General features: G+C 39.2%; 1 protein-coding gene across 1 annotated transcript; it reads right to left on the bottom strand.

The window, feature by feature from the left end:
* Positions 1 to 4,110: 4,110 nt before the first annotated feature.
* Positions 4,111 to 16,531, bottom strand: slc39a4 (solute carrier family 39 member 4). Its single transcript, XM_020655974.3, has 12 exons — positions 16,181 to 16,531; positions 11,257 to 11,592; positions 10,211 to 10,412; positions 9,812 to 10,005; positions 9,506 to 9,689; positions 8,653 to 8,825; positions 8,254 to 8,442; positions 6,375 to 6,473; positions 5,898 to 5,952; positions 5,645 to 5,797; positions 5,362 to 5,549; positions 4,111 to 5,260 (listed from the first exon to the last, which is right to left on the bottom strand). Exons 1-12 carry the CDS (start codon positions 16,379 to 16,381, stop codon positions 5,132 to 5,134), a joined length of 2,103 nt encoding a protein of 700 aa, XP_020511630.2. The 5' UTR covers positions 16,382 to 16,531; the 3' UTR covers positions 4,111 to 5,131.
* Between the last annotated feature and the right edge of the window lie 444 nt (positions 16,532 to 16,975).

The following is a 16,975-nucleotide window of genomic DNA, read 5'->3' as shown; positions in this document are numbered from 1 at the left end:
ATCAGAGCAGACTTGGCCCACGTGGGGTCTAACAGTGTGGGCTCAACAGAGTGCAGCTGACGGACTCAGAGTGTAGAGGGAGCAAGGAGGAGCAGTACATGAAAACAGACACTTTTTTCAAACTTTATCTATTGTGAACGTACAAAAGTAGGTACATAGATTAAATATACGAACCCCAAAAAGGGCAGAATATGGACTTTCCACTGCTTGACTCAGCCTCTAAGTGGTGATATGCAAAACTATGTGGACATATTTATTCATATTTTAGGACAAAGAAAAACTAGGTCATGATGTCAGCCCCTTAAGAGCAGGTGAAGTAAACATTAGCAGTGACTGATTGATGCACAAACAGCCACTCCTAGGGAATGGTTATTATTGTTTGGCAGAAGAATGTCAAACGGGTTTGGTAAAGCGAAACATCTTTCCATAAACTCAAAACAATGGACCTGTTCATCATAATTTCATTGTTCACGACACACAACCTGACTCGTCATACAGCCAGGAACGCTGGTGTTGCCGATGGCTTTAACAAAGGCTGTATTATCAGATAGCGTTACATGGTTTTGGTGTAGTTGACGCTAAACTGAAATCCGACACCCACAGCAATAATGACATGAAACCCAATATTCTGCGTTTGTTAATAAAGTCAAAAAGAGAGATAGTTTGTGTTTATGCAATACAAGGCTTTGAGCTAAATGCTAACACATCCTAGTTTAGGATGAAAGCAATCTTACATTTGCTAATTAGCAGTACATGGACTAGAGCTGAGGATTCGTTTTGCAGGTTATTCAGTGATAAACAAAAGCCATCAATAAATCACAACTTTGGGGAGAATGCAACAGAGGATTTAAAAAAAAAAAAAAAGAAAGTCAGACGGGGTTCAATCTTTGCGGGGCCATAAATAAGCAGTTCTTGGCAAATCATTTTTTAAATGTTGAAACATTTCAAAAGATAAGTGAAACTGTTCATCTCAGGACGGGATCAAGGACAGTTAAAGGATCACCAAAGTCAACAGAGTTATCCTGTGAGGGGACAATAAAATATCTGACGGAGTGAGGGTCAAAGTTTGGTTCAAAGATATTTCTTTCTTTTTTTTTGACAAAAACTGATGGACGAACTGACAACCTGTCCTCAGAGCGATGGCACTTTTCAAGACAGAACACAGCAGACCTTGGACATTTCTCAAAAAAAGAAATCCAAATCAGCTGTGCTTGATATAATTCAGTTTGCAGTGAATAAACTAGATGTGTTCCAAAGTTAAGTTTTGTCCAAAGTTGGCAGCAAAGGCTCACTTTAGTTATTACCAGCCATGGAGTAGAAGAAGTAGAATATAATAGAATCAGCTTTAAGTTTAACCAAGTTTATCTGGCAGTATAACCGATCTACAGGATCCTTCATGTCAGCTACTTTTGTCCTCGTTTCACGCTGTCAGGACAATCAGGAAGACACAGATTGGTGGGAATCTAATATTTCCAGATAGGTTTGTTCAGTAAAGCCATTTCCTTCCAGCTTTTGTACCGCAGTACCTAAAAACATGCAGGACATAGTTATGAAAGCATACCTAGGATGTTTAAACCCACGACTTGTGAACTTGATCTCAAATTCAAGAACATACTCATCGTCCATTCTTTTTTTTTTAAATTATTTTTATTGACATTTTTATGACATCACAATACAAAGAAGAGTGAAAACCCACAACCCAATCCATGGACATAAACCCCTACCCCACCCTAGGACACACACACACACACACACACACAACTAGAGAGCCAAGGACACAAAAAGCATACATATCATTATACATCATCATCCCTTCTTAATAATACACAGTCACTGAAATGCTCTGCCTGATGAGGCAGCTGCTCTCCTAACTACACCCCTCAGCTGTTGTTATAAGGTCATAAACACGCTCTTTATCACCTTATAATGATCATTTATAATTCTCACATTGCAGTTTTAGTGGAACCCGTTCCATAGGAGTGAGGGATCCTTCTTTCAGTCCTGTGCGGCTGCCTTCTTCTGTCCCTGCATTATACAACCGCCTGTTAAACTTATCTGCAAGGTTGTAAAGCAGCACATCCAGCTATCCAGAGTTCAACATCTCTGTCTTTCCTTTGTCTATCGTACCATTGTTCTCTTTCAGCTGACTTCTTCTTCAGCGTCTGTTAAAAGGTAGAATACACTGTAATGTATGAAAAGCTCAAAGGTCCACTTTAAGGCTCACTATAACATGTTTTATTGAGAGAGTGAGGAGTTATAAGGGCTCATAAACACACACTGTAGAACATTCAACATCACAAGTTGCTTTTGTTTTAAAAGCTGACTCCAGGAATAATCGACTTGTCTCTGTCAGCAGAGCTCCACAGAGCTGGTGTGCAATCTGTTTTTACAGCACGGGGCTTTAAGGATTAGCATGTGCCCTGGATGTTGTCATTAAACGGGTCCTTTTGGAAGTTAGACGCTGGTCACACTTGTGGTGACATGTACTGTAAACTGTGTATGCACATATTACGTCTCTCCTCTGGGTGATGAGTTGTCAGCGGACTCTGTCACTAATGAAAATGTTCAGATAACCTGCGAGATGAGGAGATTAGACGAGGCAGATAAAGAGAGAGAGTGAAGTGTCTAGACTGCACATCTGGCTTCCTTCTCAAAATATATTCATTCAACAGGTGGGATCTGTCTAAATGTTAACACTACATTTTTAATGAGGTTATTGAGACATATTACACACATGCACAAACAGGACCTGTGAGCGTGCATCTATGGAGAGATGTCAGAGTGGGGCTGCTACACAGGGAGCGCGTCAGACCTGTTTGGGGTTTGATGCCTTGCTCAAGGGCACCTCGGCCGTACTCGTAAAGTCATCTGGCACCTATCCAGCTACCAGACCAACTTCCATACACCTGGACTTGACCCCAGTAATGGCATCACCAGCTGGTTTGGTGTTCTAACAGTAAAATATAAAACTCAGACCCTCAGCCTGATTAAAGGCTTTATATACGATTGTTTTTTGATCAAGCAGATGTCGCCTTTGAGCACCAGCATGAAACCAAAACAACTTGCACTGCATTGTTGTGTTAGCATGCTAATGCTAGCGATCTTTATTATGCTCGTATCTTCACACTGCATGTAAATTTACCTGAAATGAGCGTGATCTAGAAACACAGTTAAGCAGTGAGTACAGTATGTTATTCTTCTTTTCTCTAGTCCCTCAATTAAACAACTTTTATACACGAGGGGAGGAGTCAGCCGGCCATCCAGGCGATGTAAACAAACTGAAGATAGGACTCTGAAAACTCTGAAAACATCACAGACAGTGGGACTCGGGTGTTACACCCATTGTAGACAGTCATGACTCACAGAGTAAGCGTTTGGAGTGGCATGTGTACATGTGCACAGTGTGCATGTGATTGTAGGAGTGAGTGTGTGTGTGTGTGTGTGTGTGTATGTGTATGTGTATGGATACAGACGCTTGGATAAACTGTAGCAGGGATAAGCTAATGTTTTTGCACAATTGTAATTACTGTTTTTATATTGTTTTGATGTATTATCCATGCAGCAATTTCTCAGTATCCGAGACAAATTTCTCCCTAGGGAGACGAATAAAGAAACCTTGACCTTGACCTTGACCCTGCGGCCCTCCGGTTCCCAACCAAGGTCCCTACAGACTGAGCTACTGCCCCCCTAAACACAATCTGTGCAAACAATACAGTGAAAGCTATACAGAGAAGGTGGAAGAACCTGAAAGATCTATTAACAAAAACCAGACTTTGACTTAAAGCTGTGTGCTCAAGAATCCAGAAATGTTTGAAAACTCTTCTCAAAAAGGTCGAGGGCTTTGAAACAAATCACAAATGTCAAGGCCCCTTTAGAAATGTTAGGAATTAACCCTCACTCTTAAATATGCTGATGAATAATAACCAAAGCACCATATTAAAACAGCTGAATTTCCTCTACTTCAAATAAAGTTTGTGTTGTAAATTTTACATTTATGGTAAAATGCAGTTACGTCGAGATTAGCATGACCCCCTAATCAGCTCTGAGAGTCTGAAGTCGTGATCCTCCTGCTATTCAGGTGAAACATTTCAAACAGAAACATGTACATCATAGCTTTTAAATGAGTTTTAATTTTTCAAATCAGGAAGAATACAAAACATACTGTATATCACACTCTGTATATAAACATTTTATACATTTACCTTTTTCATAATGGGAGTAGTGGGATTTGTAGTTCAATAAAAACTACAAGATTGTATATTTCTTGTTGACACTTCCAACAAAAAGCACAAAAAAATCAAGCTGTACATTTTTTTTTTTACTGAAAACTTAAAGTCTTATAAAGATGGAGCATTATGCAAATGGATATTAGTATACCCAAGTTTATTTTTATATTCCCAAGGGGTATAATCTATGGCATTAGACCAAAATCCCCCTGGATGCAAGGACCAATCAGAAATGTGAGATTTAGCAGTAGGAGGCCAGGCTAGGATTTTTTTTTCCAATAAATGATAAAACAATGATACATTTTAGGGGCAAACATTTACACTTAAAAAAAGAGCTTTGGTACAAAAGGCTTACAACTACGGAGATTTGGGATTTGGAACATTCCACATCAGAAGCGGCCATCTTGTTTTTTAATCGAGAAAATTGCTCAGCGTTGCTTCAACAGGCTTTGTATTAAATGAGTGGTTTAAATTGGCCCAACCTGTATCAGGTAAGATAGAACATTTAGAAGACACTTCTGTCAAGTGCATTTCAAACACAGAGTCGTCAGGTTCTCATGTTGTAATACACGTATAGGTGCTAAAAAAGCACAAAAAAAAAAAAAATACAAATAAATGATAGAATAAATATTTTTGAAGGATCACAAGGAAGGCACTTTTCATTTTTTTTCCTGCATCAAGTATCAGTGAACAACATTTGAAACACAGACACATAAAACGTCTAATGCGGTCAAGGCTTTTGGTTGGCTGAGTAGATTTCAAACACACTTCAAGACTTCTGAATAAGTTGCACATCAGACGACCCGGGTCGTTGACCCTTCAGAGGGAGTGTCGTCTTGCCCTCTGTTCCAGGGTTTTTCCTTTTGCTTGTAGAAACCCTGTCAACTGTCCGGACTGTCGGTGCTTTAAAAGCTGATTTTCTCCTCATAGAGTGACAGCAGCAGCAGAATACCCCACCCAATCAGGAGGCCCAGATTCTGCAGCAGAAACATCAGCCAGGGTCTCTTGTTACTGATGTGGACCATGGTGGGGAGCTAGAAGCAAAAAGGAATAATGCATGTTAAAGAATTAAGTTTACATTTGGATCATATTTTTTTTTGCTGGCTTCAGTTTGTTTATCCTTCTGATGACTCACCATATCGGCGAGCCCCACATACAGAAAGAGCCCTGCAGTGATGGCAGCTATCCACTGTTGGGTAGCGAGGTCAGTGGCTACAGACAGAGCGATGTACAGGCCAACAAAAGAGGTCAAAGAGCTGCCTACATTCAAGAGTAATGCATTACGGACTGACACACCACTGTGGAGCAAAATTGCAAAATCCCCTGGAGAAAAAACAAAAAGCGAACGACTGATGGTTAGAAATATTTGACGCAAATGTATGACAGAGACTCTGCCAGTCTTTGTGTGTTTTTTTTACCCAGCTCGTGTGGCAGCTCATGGCAGAGTACAGCCAGTGATGTGGCCAAACCAGACCTCCACGACAGGGAGAAAGCTGCACCCATTGCTAAGCCGTCTGCAAAGTTGTGGATCCCGTCACCAATGGTAATCATAAAAGGCAGCAGACGCTGCTCTGCAGAGGCAGACGGAGGTGTAGTTAGTGGTGGAGTGCTGGTGGTGATGACATGATGGTGATGGCATTATGTTTTTGTAATGGAAATGACTTCACTCACCTCTGGTGCGCTCTTTGTGCTCCGAGTGTGATTTTTCATTTTCTTCATTGCCTACCTGAAATGTACACGAGTAGTTATAAAACCAAATCCTGCTACAAACTTCAAGATTTAAGCAGAATCAGAATCGGGGTTTATTGCCAAGTACATTTACACATACAAGGAATTTGACTTGATGTATTAGTGCTAAACAATTAACAAGGAAATAAAGCAGAACTAGCAACAACTTAAATAATACAGTATAAGAAGATATTACCATATATAAAATAGAATTTAAAAATGTTAAATATTAAATATTAAAAAAATTAATTATAAAAATATATTAATAATACGCCCATGTAACCAGAGTTTTCTTACACAAGGGAGATGCACCATTGATTAGTTTTTCAAAACTTAAATTCAGAATTCATTTTCCTGCTTTGTGTTTTATTTAATATTTCTTCTTAAACATCCAAGTGTTCTTGTGTGTTAGTTTCTCACCAGATCTGTTTTCGATGCTGTGTGTTCTTTCTTATTTCTTTCCTGTTGGTACATCTCTAAAACCCTCCCGTGGTCACAGTGGTGAGGCTCAGATTCTTCCTACAGAAAGAAAGAAAATGTTTTAAGAATTTGCAAAAGAAATGGGAGGTTCTTGTTAAATACCTGTACAGATTCTAAGGAATGATTAACAGGACATTATATTAGTCCAATAAAAGATAATTAAATATACGTAGCTGTGTTTCATAGTGTGTAATGGAAAAAATTCTGTTTACTGTCGAGGACACATTTTACTTGAAATGCAACAATAATTGAATATGTATAATATTCTTGTTTTGTCTTCACCCGAGGATGAAGGTTTCTCACAAATAACTAAATATCAAAGATACTCAGACTTGAAGTTTCCTTGACGTTACGGTTGTGCGACGTGTTAAAATGTATGACAAAATGTACTTGATATTTGACTGCGCCTGTATCGGCAATCCTTATAAGAGATAAGACACTTTATTGTCATTGTATGCAATACAATGAAATTGATGGACGCTACAGCTTGGGGGAAGAAACTGTTCCTCAGTCTATTAGTCCTGGTTCTAATGGTGCGATACCTCTTTCCAGAAGGTAGGGGGACAAACAGTCTGTTTCCTGGGTGTGTTGTGTCTTTGCTGATGTTAGTTGCTCTCCTTTGTAGGCGGCCAGCATACACAGCATCAAGGTCCGGAAGCACAGCTCCTGTGATCCTCTGCGCTGTTCTTACAATCTGAGTCAAGTCCTTGCGGTTTTCTGCTGTGCAGCTGCCGTACCACACGGTGACACATTGATAGAGGATGCTTTCTATTGTGCTTCTGTAGAAGTTGACCAGCAGTTGGGAGGATAGTCCGGCTTTCCGAAGTTTTCTTAAAAAGAAAAGCGTCTGTTGAGCCTTCTTTACCAGGTGGGACGTGTTGAGAGACCATGTTAGTTCCTTGGTTATGTGGACACCTAGGAATTTGATGTTTTCCACAATGTCCATCTTCTCACCGTTTATGTGCAGTGGGGGGGTTGTGGTCTTCTTTGTTCTTCTAAAGTCCGCAATTATCTCTTTTGTTTTCATGGTGTTGAGAACCAGAATAGTTTCTGAACACCACTCAACTAGATGTTTGACCTCGTCCCTGTAGTGTGCTTCCTGGTTGTCTGTAATGAGTCCAACTACAGTGGTGTCATCAGCGAACTTTACTATAGTGTTGGAGGAGTGAATGGGTGAGCAGTCATGGGTGAACAGGGCTGGACTATATATATAGGCATGAAGGTTTTTCTGTGAAACATGTGTATATAAACCAAAGCATATTGTGATTACTTGGAGCTTTCCTTCAGACTGTATTGACACTCTGAAGCTTTGTTCCTTCTACTTGCAAGAAGAACAAAACTAAACAAAGACACTGACTGACTCATGATCCTTTCTTTTTGCATTGTTAACAGACATTTCCAGCACAAGTGAAAAAATGTATGCATTTTTTTGCAAAAATATAAATATATCATTAGAGCTGCTGCAGCATTTGGAAAAGAGCACCAAGATACAAAGGAAAGCACGTTTATTAAAAAACATTTTTTTGTCAATTTTTTTATAATTTATGGACAGGTTACCTCGCTTCAAAAGAAATACTTTAAAGACTTTGCAATACAACAATGAGTAAGGTCTTTCACCTGCTTTTTTCTAAAGAGTCTTGAGATAACATTTATTAAGAATAAGCGCTGTACAAATAAAGATTGATTGATTTAAAAGACTAAACAAACTGAGCTGTAAACTTGACTTAAAAGTGTAAGAAATAAACACAATAACAAGTAAGCATTTAGCGTTTCTTTATTCCTATTCTTTTTAGCCTGTTTGATATGAATGTTCTCTTACCCCATGGTGATGTTGATGGTGGTGATGATTTTTGTTTTTATATGCGACCAGAGAGAAGATGGTTTCCATCAGGTAGAAGTAGTAGATTCCAGACAAGAGCACCAGGATCTTATAAATGTAGTCTGGAGTTTCTTCCTGGTGGCCGTCGTGTGAATCACCCTCATCTGAGTGAACATGCAAACCTAGAAACTGAATACACAGAGTGGGAGAATAAGTCGATGTACAGTAAGTAGATGCTGCACTTCAATGATGGAATTTTCCACAGTCCAGAGCTTTAATTAAAGTGATATCTGACTTTCAGTATTCACACAGCTGCATAATGATGTCTATAACATGAATGTAAGATTTTTGATAACACTCATTATTCTTAACTTGGCTTTGAAATTAAAACATACTTACCATGGGTAGAAGGTGCAGAAAAGCATCTCCAGTGAGTGAACCTACAGCCAGGCTGATGCAGAACTGGATACACAACTGGAACACAGAGGTGCAGGAAGTACAGAGCAGCAAGAAGATGCCACACATGGACGTCAGTGTTATCAACAGATTGGCAATGGTTGCATAGATGTATCCTACAAGAGAGATAGAGAGAGATAGAGAGAGAGAGCAGATAAGGTGGGTCAACCTCAGTTATCAACATGTGGAATCTGAAGACTAAAAACTCTTGTCTCTTTTGGAGACAAAATATGCACGTTTGTGTGAAATGTCATTGTCTTGTTCATTCATCTTTTGCAGGTCTTTATCATGTTAACATGGAGAAGCAGCTTTCAGTTTCTGTGCTCCGTATATCTGGAACAAATTCCCAGAACAAACTGCAGGTCTGTTGAAACTCTCAGCTCTTTTAAATCGAGGTTAAAGACTCACCTGTTTACAGCTGACTTTCATTAAACAGCTTTAATAAGATTTTAAACTTTAACCTTGCACTGTAACTTTTAACTCTTTTTACTTCACTTAATTTCATTTGAATTATTTTTATTTGAACATATTTTCAGATATGGAGTGTCCCAATCATTTCAGTGATTTCTTTAATGTTCTATTTTAATGTTTCTTTTCTTTTCTCTGTCATGATGCTTTTGATGTCTTGTGTGAAGCACTTTGCTTTGTTGTTGAAATGTGCGACATAAATAAACTTGCCTTGCCTAAAAACACAGTTTGAAGATCTGTATATTACAATCTTGGGGCACTTGAAAGGGAACAGGAAAAGGAAAGACTGCCGTCCTTTTATCTGTTAGGGCCTCAAACTCTTACTCACTCTCTGTCTTGGTGAGTCCGTCTGGTGTCAGCGGTTCATGGGTGTCCGCGCAGGCTCCGCTCAGGATCTGCTGGACGAGGGCAGGGCTGAGCCGAGCCAAGCCGGACCGACCCAGGCCAGAGGAGGTGGAGCTGTTGTCCGCCAGGCCGTAGATCAGGACAAGCTCTTTGGCAGTGAGACACAGCTGAAAGTGAAAATCTAAATTTAGAGACTTAAATGCAGAAGTCCACTAGTAGAATCAGCTGGATTGCACAGCACAGGTCGGAAATGGCGACTGTGGACTTTTTTGTGTGTTTGTGTATGTACCTGATCCGAGGTGACGTTTGCTTCATGCCCCTCGTGAATCTCATGGCTGCTCCTTTTCCTCCGTCTCAAACCACCATGATCATGAGCGTGTTCCTGCTCGTGTTCTTGATCGTGTTCTTGATCATGGTCCTCGTGTCCATGTTCATCTGTTTCCTTAGATCCGATTTTCAGACTCTTCATGAGAGCTTCCAGATCTACAGAACAAAAACATGAGTTACTACTAATCAAATTAACTGGAAGTTAAAAAAAATAAACCTAAGTTGTGTTTATCAAAAAAATAAATATATAAAACACACATATTTAAAATAAATGTGCTCTTTTATGTCATTTCATTTGAATTGTTTTAGTCCATTTCTGCATGTGTCTGTGTGCTCTTTGCGTTTCTTAAGGTCATTTTACCCCAGACTGTGAAATTCTGTGACCCCACATGGTCCAGGATGTAGTCGAGGAAGAAGCTCTCTTCAGGCAGGGAGCGGCTGATGAAGCATCGACCCAGCAAGGCGTGGTACAGGACACGGCCCAAAACTGCACCGACTTCCTGTTCCGTATCTGGTGAAGATGCGTTGACCTCCATCATGATTTGATCGGCTGTCACACAGCTCTGGTTACCAAGGAGATGAGGGAGAGGAGTGAACAAAAGAAAAAAAGTTATGACTTTTATTTACTCTTTTTAAAATTAGAGCTAGAAATATTTATTTCAGCCATTTCATATTAGAAGCTATTTCTTTGGGGGATTTCAGACTTTTTAAATCAGGCAATTGGTTTAGAGGTTTTATCAAACAATGTGCGGAGGCTGTGGTCCTCCAAGCGGGTGGCCCAGGTTCAAATCCAACCCTGTGGCTTTATTTCCTGCATGTCATTCCCTACTCTCTCTCTGTCCCAAATTTCCAACTCTATCCACTTTCCTGTCTCTCCAATAAAAGGCACAAAAAGCCCAAAACTAAATCTTAAAAAGAAAAATAAGAAGATAAATGTTCCAGAAACTGGATACAACATTGTTATATTCTGCAGATAACATATAGCTGTTAATAAAAAGTATATCGTTATACAACAATGGCATGTTTGAGTTAATTTTTAACTCTTTTGATGATTTCTAGCTTTACATCCTGGGTCTGATATAACTGCAGTTTCAGACTTTTAAAGGGGGCACTCTTCATCACAGTGGCAGATGGTGATGTGTTTAAGTACAGGGCAAAGCCTAGTATTTCTTCTGCTGGCATCATCAGTATGTGATAAGATAAGTTGAGTGATAAAACCTTGCCATATACACAGGGAAACACACCCTGGCAGGATAATTCTACTCATAGCAAAAAAACTCCTGTGAGAATTGTGTCTTTCTTTTTTTAAATTTGCAAGTTGCATAAACATAATGGGTAAATGATCAACATCGGAGAGTGAGGGAGAGCACCCCTAATAATTAAAGAGATGATAATGGCTGTGCTTACCTCACTGTCTGAGGGCTCATAGTGGTCGTGAAGCTCTTCAATCAGAAGTTTTAATCCATGAGTGTCTATGTGCTCGTGTTCGTTTTCATCTTCATGGTGTGTCTCCTTTTCTTCATGCTCCTGTTCGTGGTGGGGATCTTCATGTGTGATCTTATGCAGGAAATGCTGGGTCTCCTCTCCCCATGCCCCCTGCTTTGCCGCGGCACACACCTGGCTGGGAGACGACAGGTACAGGAGGCTTCCTGCGGCGACAGCAGGGAACTCAGATACACCGACGGTAACGTTTAGTCCCGAGTGATTGCTGAGCAGCTGGTGAACAGCATCCGCTAAATCACACTACAAACACAGACGAAGCATTCACACAGGGAGAAAAACAAACAGACTGATTTATATAAGTACAAAATAAAGTTATTTATTCTGTGATGACATTAAGAGTGAATCACTTCTTTAAGAAAAAACAACAACTCACAACATAAGTTTAAAAATGTCTAAATAAAACCATGTCTGTGTTGTTCAACTTGTTTAACTAAAAGTTGTATACATGTATTTATAGAAAAAAAACACAGCAACTTAAAATATATTCATTCCTATTTACATGGTAAACATATTAATGTTTAATTAGCCGGCCGATATAAGCACATCATGTGACTATCAGTATCAGCTAATTTATCTCCAATATATGCCGATATAATTAAGTTGATTATATATATATATATATATATATATATATCATATACATGTATAAAATTAATATTGGTATCGGCCTCAGCAATATATGGACTATTGTGCAAACATGCATATATATGTAGCCACTATCTTCATGTATCATCCATTTCATGTTTTCCAACAATGATTTTGTATACACACATTTTATAATGTTTTTTAATTTTTAATTTTTAAAATTTTATTTAACCAGGAAAAAGTCTCATTGAGATTAAAAATCTATTTTACAAGAGCGTCCTGGCCAAGACAGGCAGCAGCACAGTTACAGGGTTTCAGACATAAAACACTTAAAGGGATACTTGACCCGTTGAAACATGAATCTGTATTGACATTGGGGTCATGTATGTAGTAGAAATGTGAAATACATTTTTTAAGTTGGTGCCTTCTTGGCCTTGAAAAGGCAGAAAGTGTCTTTTTGGCTCGTGGATGAAAGACACCAAATCCCAGAATGCACAGCACCGCAGGCCACTCCCACTAAGGTCCTCAATTTCAGAATCAGAAATACTTTATTAATCCCAGAGGGAAATTCGATCGATACAATTTCTCCAAAATATACAGTATAGCAGGAGAAATATAGTAATAAAAACAGTGTTGTAGTTTCACCCCGCTAACCACAACAGCTTCCAGTGACTAAAATTGTTATTTTGCGTCACTGGAAGCTCCTTTTCAGACTCAGAAATACAAAGATTTCCCATCTCAGGGGAAAATGAGGGAGAGATTGTTGTAGTTTGAAAGGTTGAATCATAACAGAAGTACACATCTGGTAAGCAACAGGCACAAATGTTGTAATTGCTCAGTGTGATGATTGCCCATGACGGGATGATTGGGATGTTATAAAGGAACTGCTCCAAGAGGAATAAACAGATCCTCAATTCACAAGCCATAGTCTCTGTCTGATTGTTCAAGAGCATTTACTCTTCTACATAATGGCGCTGCGAGCACACTAGGAAGAGTGACCAGACACCTGCGGCATCCAGGGCTGGAGTGACACTGCACAGTGGCCACAACAAAAGCTAGGAGCTTTATCTTACCAAAATGTATGTGTGCAGTCTGATTCCATGCCTGGGATGAAGTAATAGGTGTCTAACAATTCTCCAAAAAGAACCTACATGTTTCTGTAAAAATGTTAACAGAGCAATTGGCTGTGAATCTGAGGTCCACTCACACACTTGCTGGGGCAGCTTGACCCCAGAGTCAGGAGGGAGGAGAGGACGCTGTGTTTCAGTAAATTAACCTAGGAATGAAAGTATCAGAAATAAGCTTATTATAAGTGTAAACTTATTAAGAGATAGGCCTGAGTATGCCAAGAGTGGCAGAATGTCAAGGATGACAAACCTTTGAGTATTTATGCCAAGAGGGCATGTTATTATGTGAAATGCCCAGTGTGGAACAGTAGAAATAGTTCTCTGACCCGGAGAAAAAGTTACACTGAGAATAAAGCCAGACTGTGAACTTCACACTCAACTGAAACACAGAAAAAGACTAGTTCTTAATGTAAAGTATAAGTGAAAAAGTGTTGCAGTCTCTATGAAGATGGGTATTATTAACATATCTATTTATATCCAGTCAGTTTAAACTGGAGCTACGTTAAGTAGCTGTGATGTGTAGTGAGGGAGTCAGAAGACAGAATAAACAGATTAACTCTGTTTCAGATTAAGGATGAATAAGAAAAGAATAAACAATGTTTGGCGTTGCTATGTATAGGATTATGTCGTTGTGTATACGTTTCTATATGTGTCAAAGAGAAAATGTGAATTTCTGGCCATTCAAAAATACTACCAGGTTTCTAATGATACAAAGCTTTAATGCAAATGGGTGAAGTATCCTTTTAACAACAATGAACATAAATACAGGAATCACAAAAAGAACCATTCATCAGAATCTGTCATAAGTCATCATAGAGCAATCAAAAAGGGCAATACGAGTTAGCTAAAAACCTCCATCAGAAACAAAACATAAACCAGGGTCACTTTATAGTACACATGTGCACAAACTTGGACAATAAAGCAGACCATGTTTCAGATCAGCTGCCTTTATTGTTTTTTTTATGAACTATAATATGAACAAGGTTGGAGGGAAAGTAGGGCACAGTATATTTTGTATAGAAACGCCATGAACTGATGACAATGATCTATCTAGACCCAGAAAAAATCTGAAAATGTATCTTTAACAACAGGGCTACATATGAAATAAAACTGTTTATTCGAGCAGGTGTAGGATGGCAGGGTTTTCCTAAAGGGAACTCTTTGAAATCTAGCTGACATTATCTCACCTGGGTGTCGGATCAGCTTTATGATTTTATTGAACCTCATGGTAGTTTGCTTTACCTGCAATAACACCTGTTACAATGTATTGGTTATAATGGTTTATTACTCACACACTGTGGTGTCATCCAATCTGTTACCCTCAACAAAGCATTTCTTTTTCTTCTCTCTTCATTTAAAGCAAGGGCGTAACTTTGAGTTGAACATTGGGGGGGTTGAGATGTCTGCCTGTGAAGCAGGTCTGAGGACATGCCCCGCAAGTTTTAGACATAAATTCAAAGCAACATATAAGACAACTTTCCAACACAACACACCTTACAATCAAACAGGATTGTATACTGAACTTTACATTGCAGCAAAACGTTGTCATTTTCTGAGGTTTCAGATGAGCAGGTAGGAATGGTATGCTCTTACAAGGCACAATTTAAATACAAAAAGTCCAAAAAGCAACATCGACATGATATCCTTATCATTATTTCACGGAACGATCTTTGGCTGATCAAGTGACCGCACAGAGCTCTCCTGGGCTCAATGATGACAAAGTCGCCTGTTAGCTGAATCTGGCTAACTGGCTAAGTCACAGCACAGCAGAAAGTAGGACTAACTTTTGTTCAGTTAACATTATTTGACTCGTGAGTGGTGGCACTGGAGCCCTAGCAGTAGCGTACCTCGTGTTGGGAGGATATTTTTATTATTTTGCCCAACCAACAACTTAAAATTGTTGGTTGGGCTTTCTTTGTCTGTCGTGCTGGCTTCATACATAGACATACATAAAGAGAGACGAGGGAGGGACGCACAGGTCTGAGGTGGGCAAAACCAAATCTCAGAGCGGGAGGGGGCGCAGATAAAGGTCACTATTTTTTTACTGCTAAATTGAAAAAGTCTACCACACTGTCGTGTTTATAAAACTTAACATTCATTATCAATAATTATGATATCATATTGGGTGGGTTGTGGTGGCTGGTTTGGATTATTGGGTGGGTTGCAACCCCATAAATTACGCCTATGATTTAAAGACATTCTCTGGCAGAACTCAGAGTTACACAGCGTAGATGTATCCTACTAGGAAGAGTGGTACACAGCGGATACTTATCAAATAAACTCTGTAATGTCATGCAGATTACAGCCGACATGCCAATGTGTCAAGTTCAGGGACTTCACCCTCATTCACACTCATAAAAGAGTTATATGTGTAAACGCTGCAGATAATAAAATAACTAAAATAATATGATCAGCAGATTGTTGAACAAGACTGGTAATATTAAGAGGAGTTATTTTGTTATTTCATACACTTGACACTTTTGTGAACTACATTTTTGTGTTAACTGTATTAAAAAGTAAGCACGTTGTTCACTGTCTCATTAAGCTTTGTAAATGTAATATTTTACCTGATAAAGGGACTGAAAGCTACATGGTTGTATTTGGAACATATGTATATCTATACATTGACTGAAGAACACAAAATAATCAAACAAATTAATTTGAAGGGGGAGAATCTAATGTTTAATGTGCAAAACTCAGGCGATCACTTCTTAGTTTGTGTTTCATTACTGTGCTTAAAGTCATGACTTAACTACACCCTGCTCAGGTCATATATGCTATACTGTCATATCTATGTTAATTCAAGTGGTAATTCAAGTGCAAAATCGCACACAGGAAAAAAACATACTTTATTAGTATGGCCTTGTATTAGTTTCTTTATCTTAAAAATGCATACTGAAAATAAATCCAAAAATTGAAATTAAGATTATTCCTTTGTTCTTATTTTATTTCCTAAATATGAATGATGTAGGCAACAAGCTAACACATTCTAAATGTACATATCGAGTTCATCAGTACGAGTCCGGATCATAACTTTGGACATCGACCTCTCTGTGCAGAGCTTCAGCCGCCCGGCTCTCTTTAGCTGGCTGCGGAGTTAATGTAATAAAACTTACCTTTTCACACGACACTCCACCGCACTGCACACGTTTCTCCAGTGTATTAAAGAGGCTGCGGAGCGAGTCCCCCGTCAGAGACTGCTGCCCCGGAGACACCACGCTCACCACGGCACCGTACGCTTCCTCCACGGCGGGAGAACCAGAAACGGAACCGAACGAACCCAGACCGGCAAGAATCAGCAGCGCGGAGAAAAACATATTGAAACTTTTCAAAAAATTACGTTTGATGGATTAATTTCAAAAGGAAATAAATCAAATATGTGGTAAGATGAGCAGATTGAGTCTCGGTGTATTTCTACAGCCACATTGAGCTGTTTGGAGCTCCACTCACGGCTGCTCTCTGTTTAAAATCACTGCACATTCACTGGACCTGGACTCTGCATCGTGATTGGCTTATCGCCTGTACCTTTGTGTCACCTGTACAGGGTAGAGGAGGTTTGCTCTACGCTCCTTCCTGTGGGCAGAGGAGAACAACATCTTTTGTGTGTGCAGATTTTTTGCAATAGCCCACAAGAAGACTACAACTAGCTTTCTATCCATGCACTTTGACTTTTTATTTAATTGTAACATATTTGATCTTTTTAATGTTGCACATATCCAGTAGGTTTCACATAAGAGAAATGTCCTTGATATGATTCAGGATGAGAACTATAAAATGCTGTTATAGTCAAAGTGCTGAAGGTTCTTAAGTTGAACAGGAATTTGATGAAATCACATTTAATTCAGTTTAGTGATAGGACCATATTTCTTGGTTTAAAACATAGGCCAATTTGATAAGCTGTCAGCTTATTA

This window comes from Labrus bergylta, chromosome 19, assembly GCF_963930695.1.
Source record: "Labrus bergylta chromosome 19, fLabBer1.1, whole genome shotgun sequence".
Classification (NCBI taxonomy): Eukaryota; Metazoa; Chordata; class Actinopteri; order Labriformes; family Labridae; genus Labrus; species Labrus bergylta.
The sequence above is the reverse complement of the archived record's forward strand: the minus strand, read 5'-3'. Positions and strand labels throughout refer to the sequence as shown.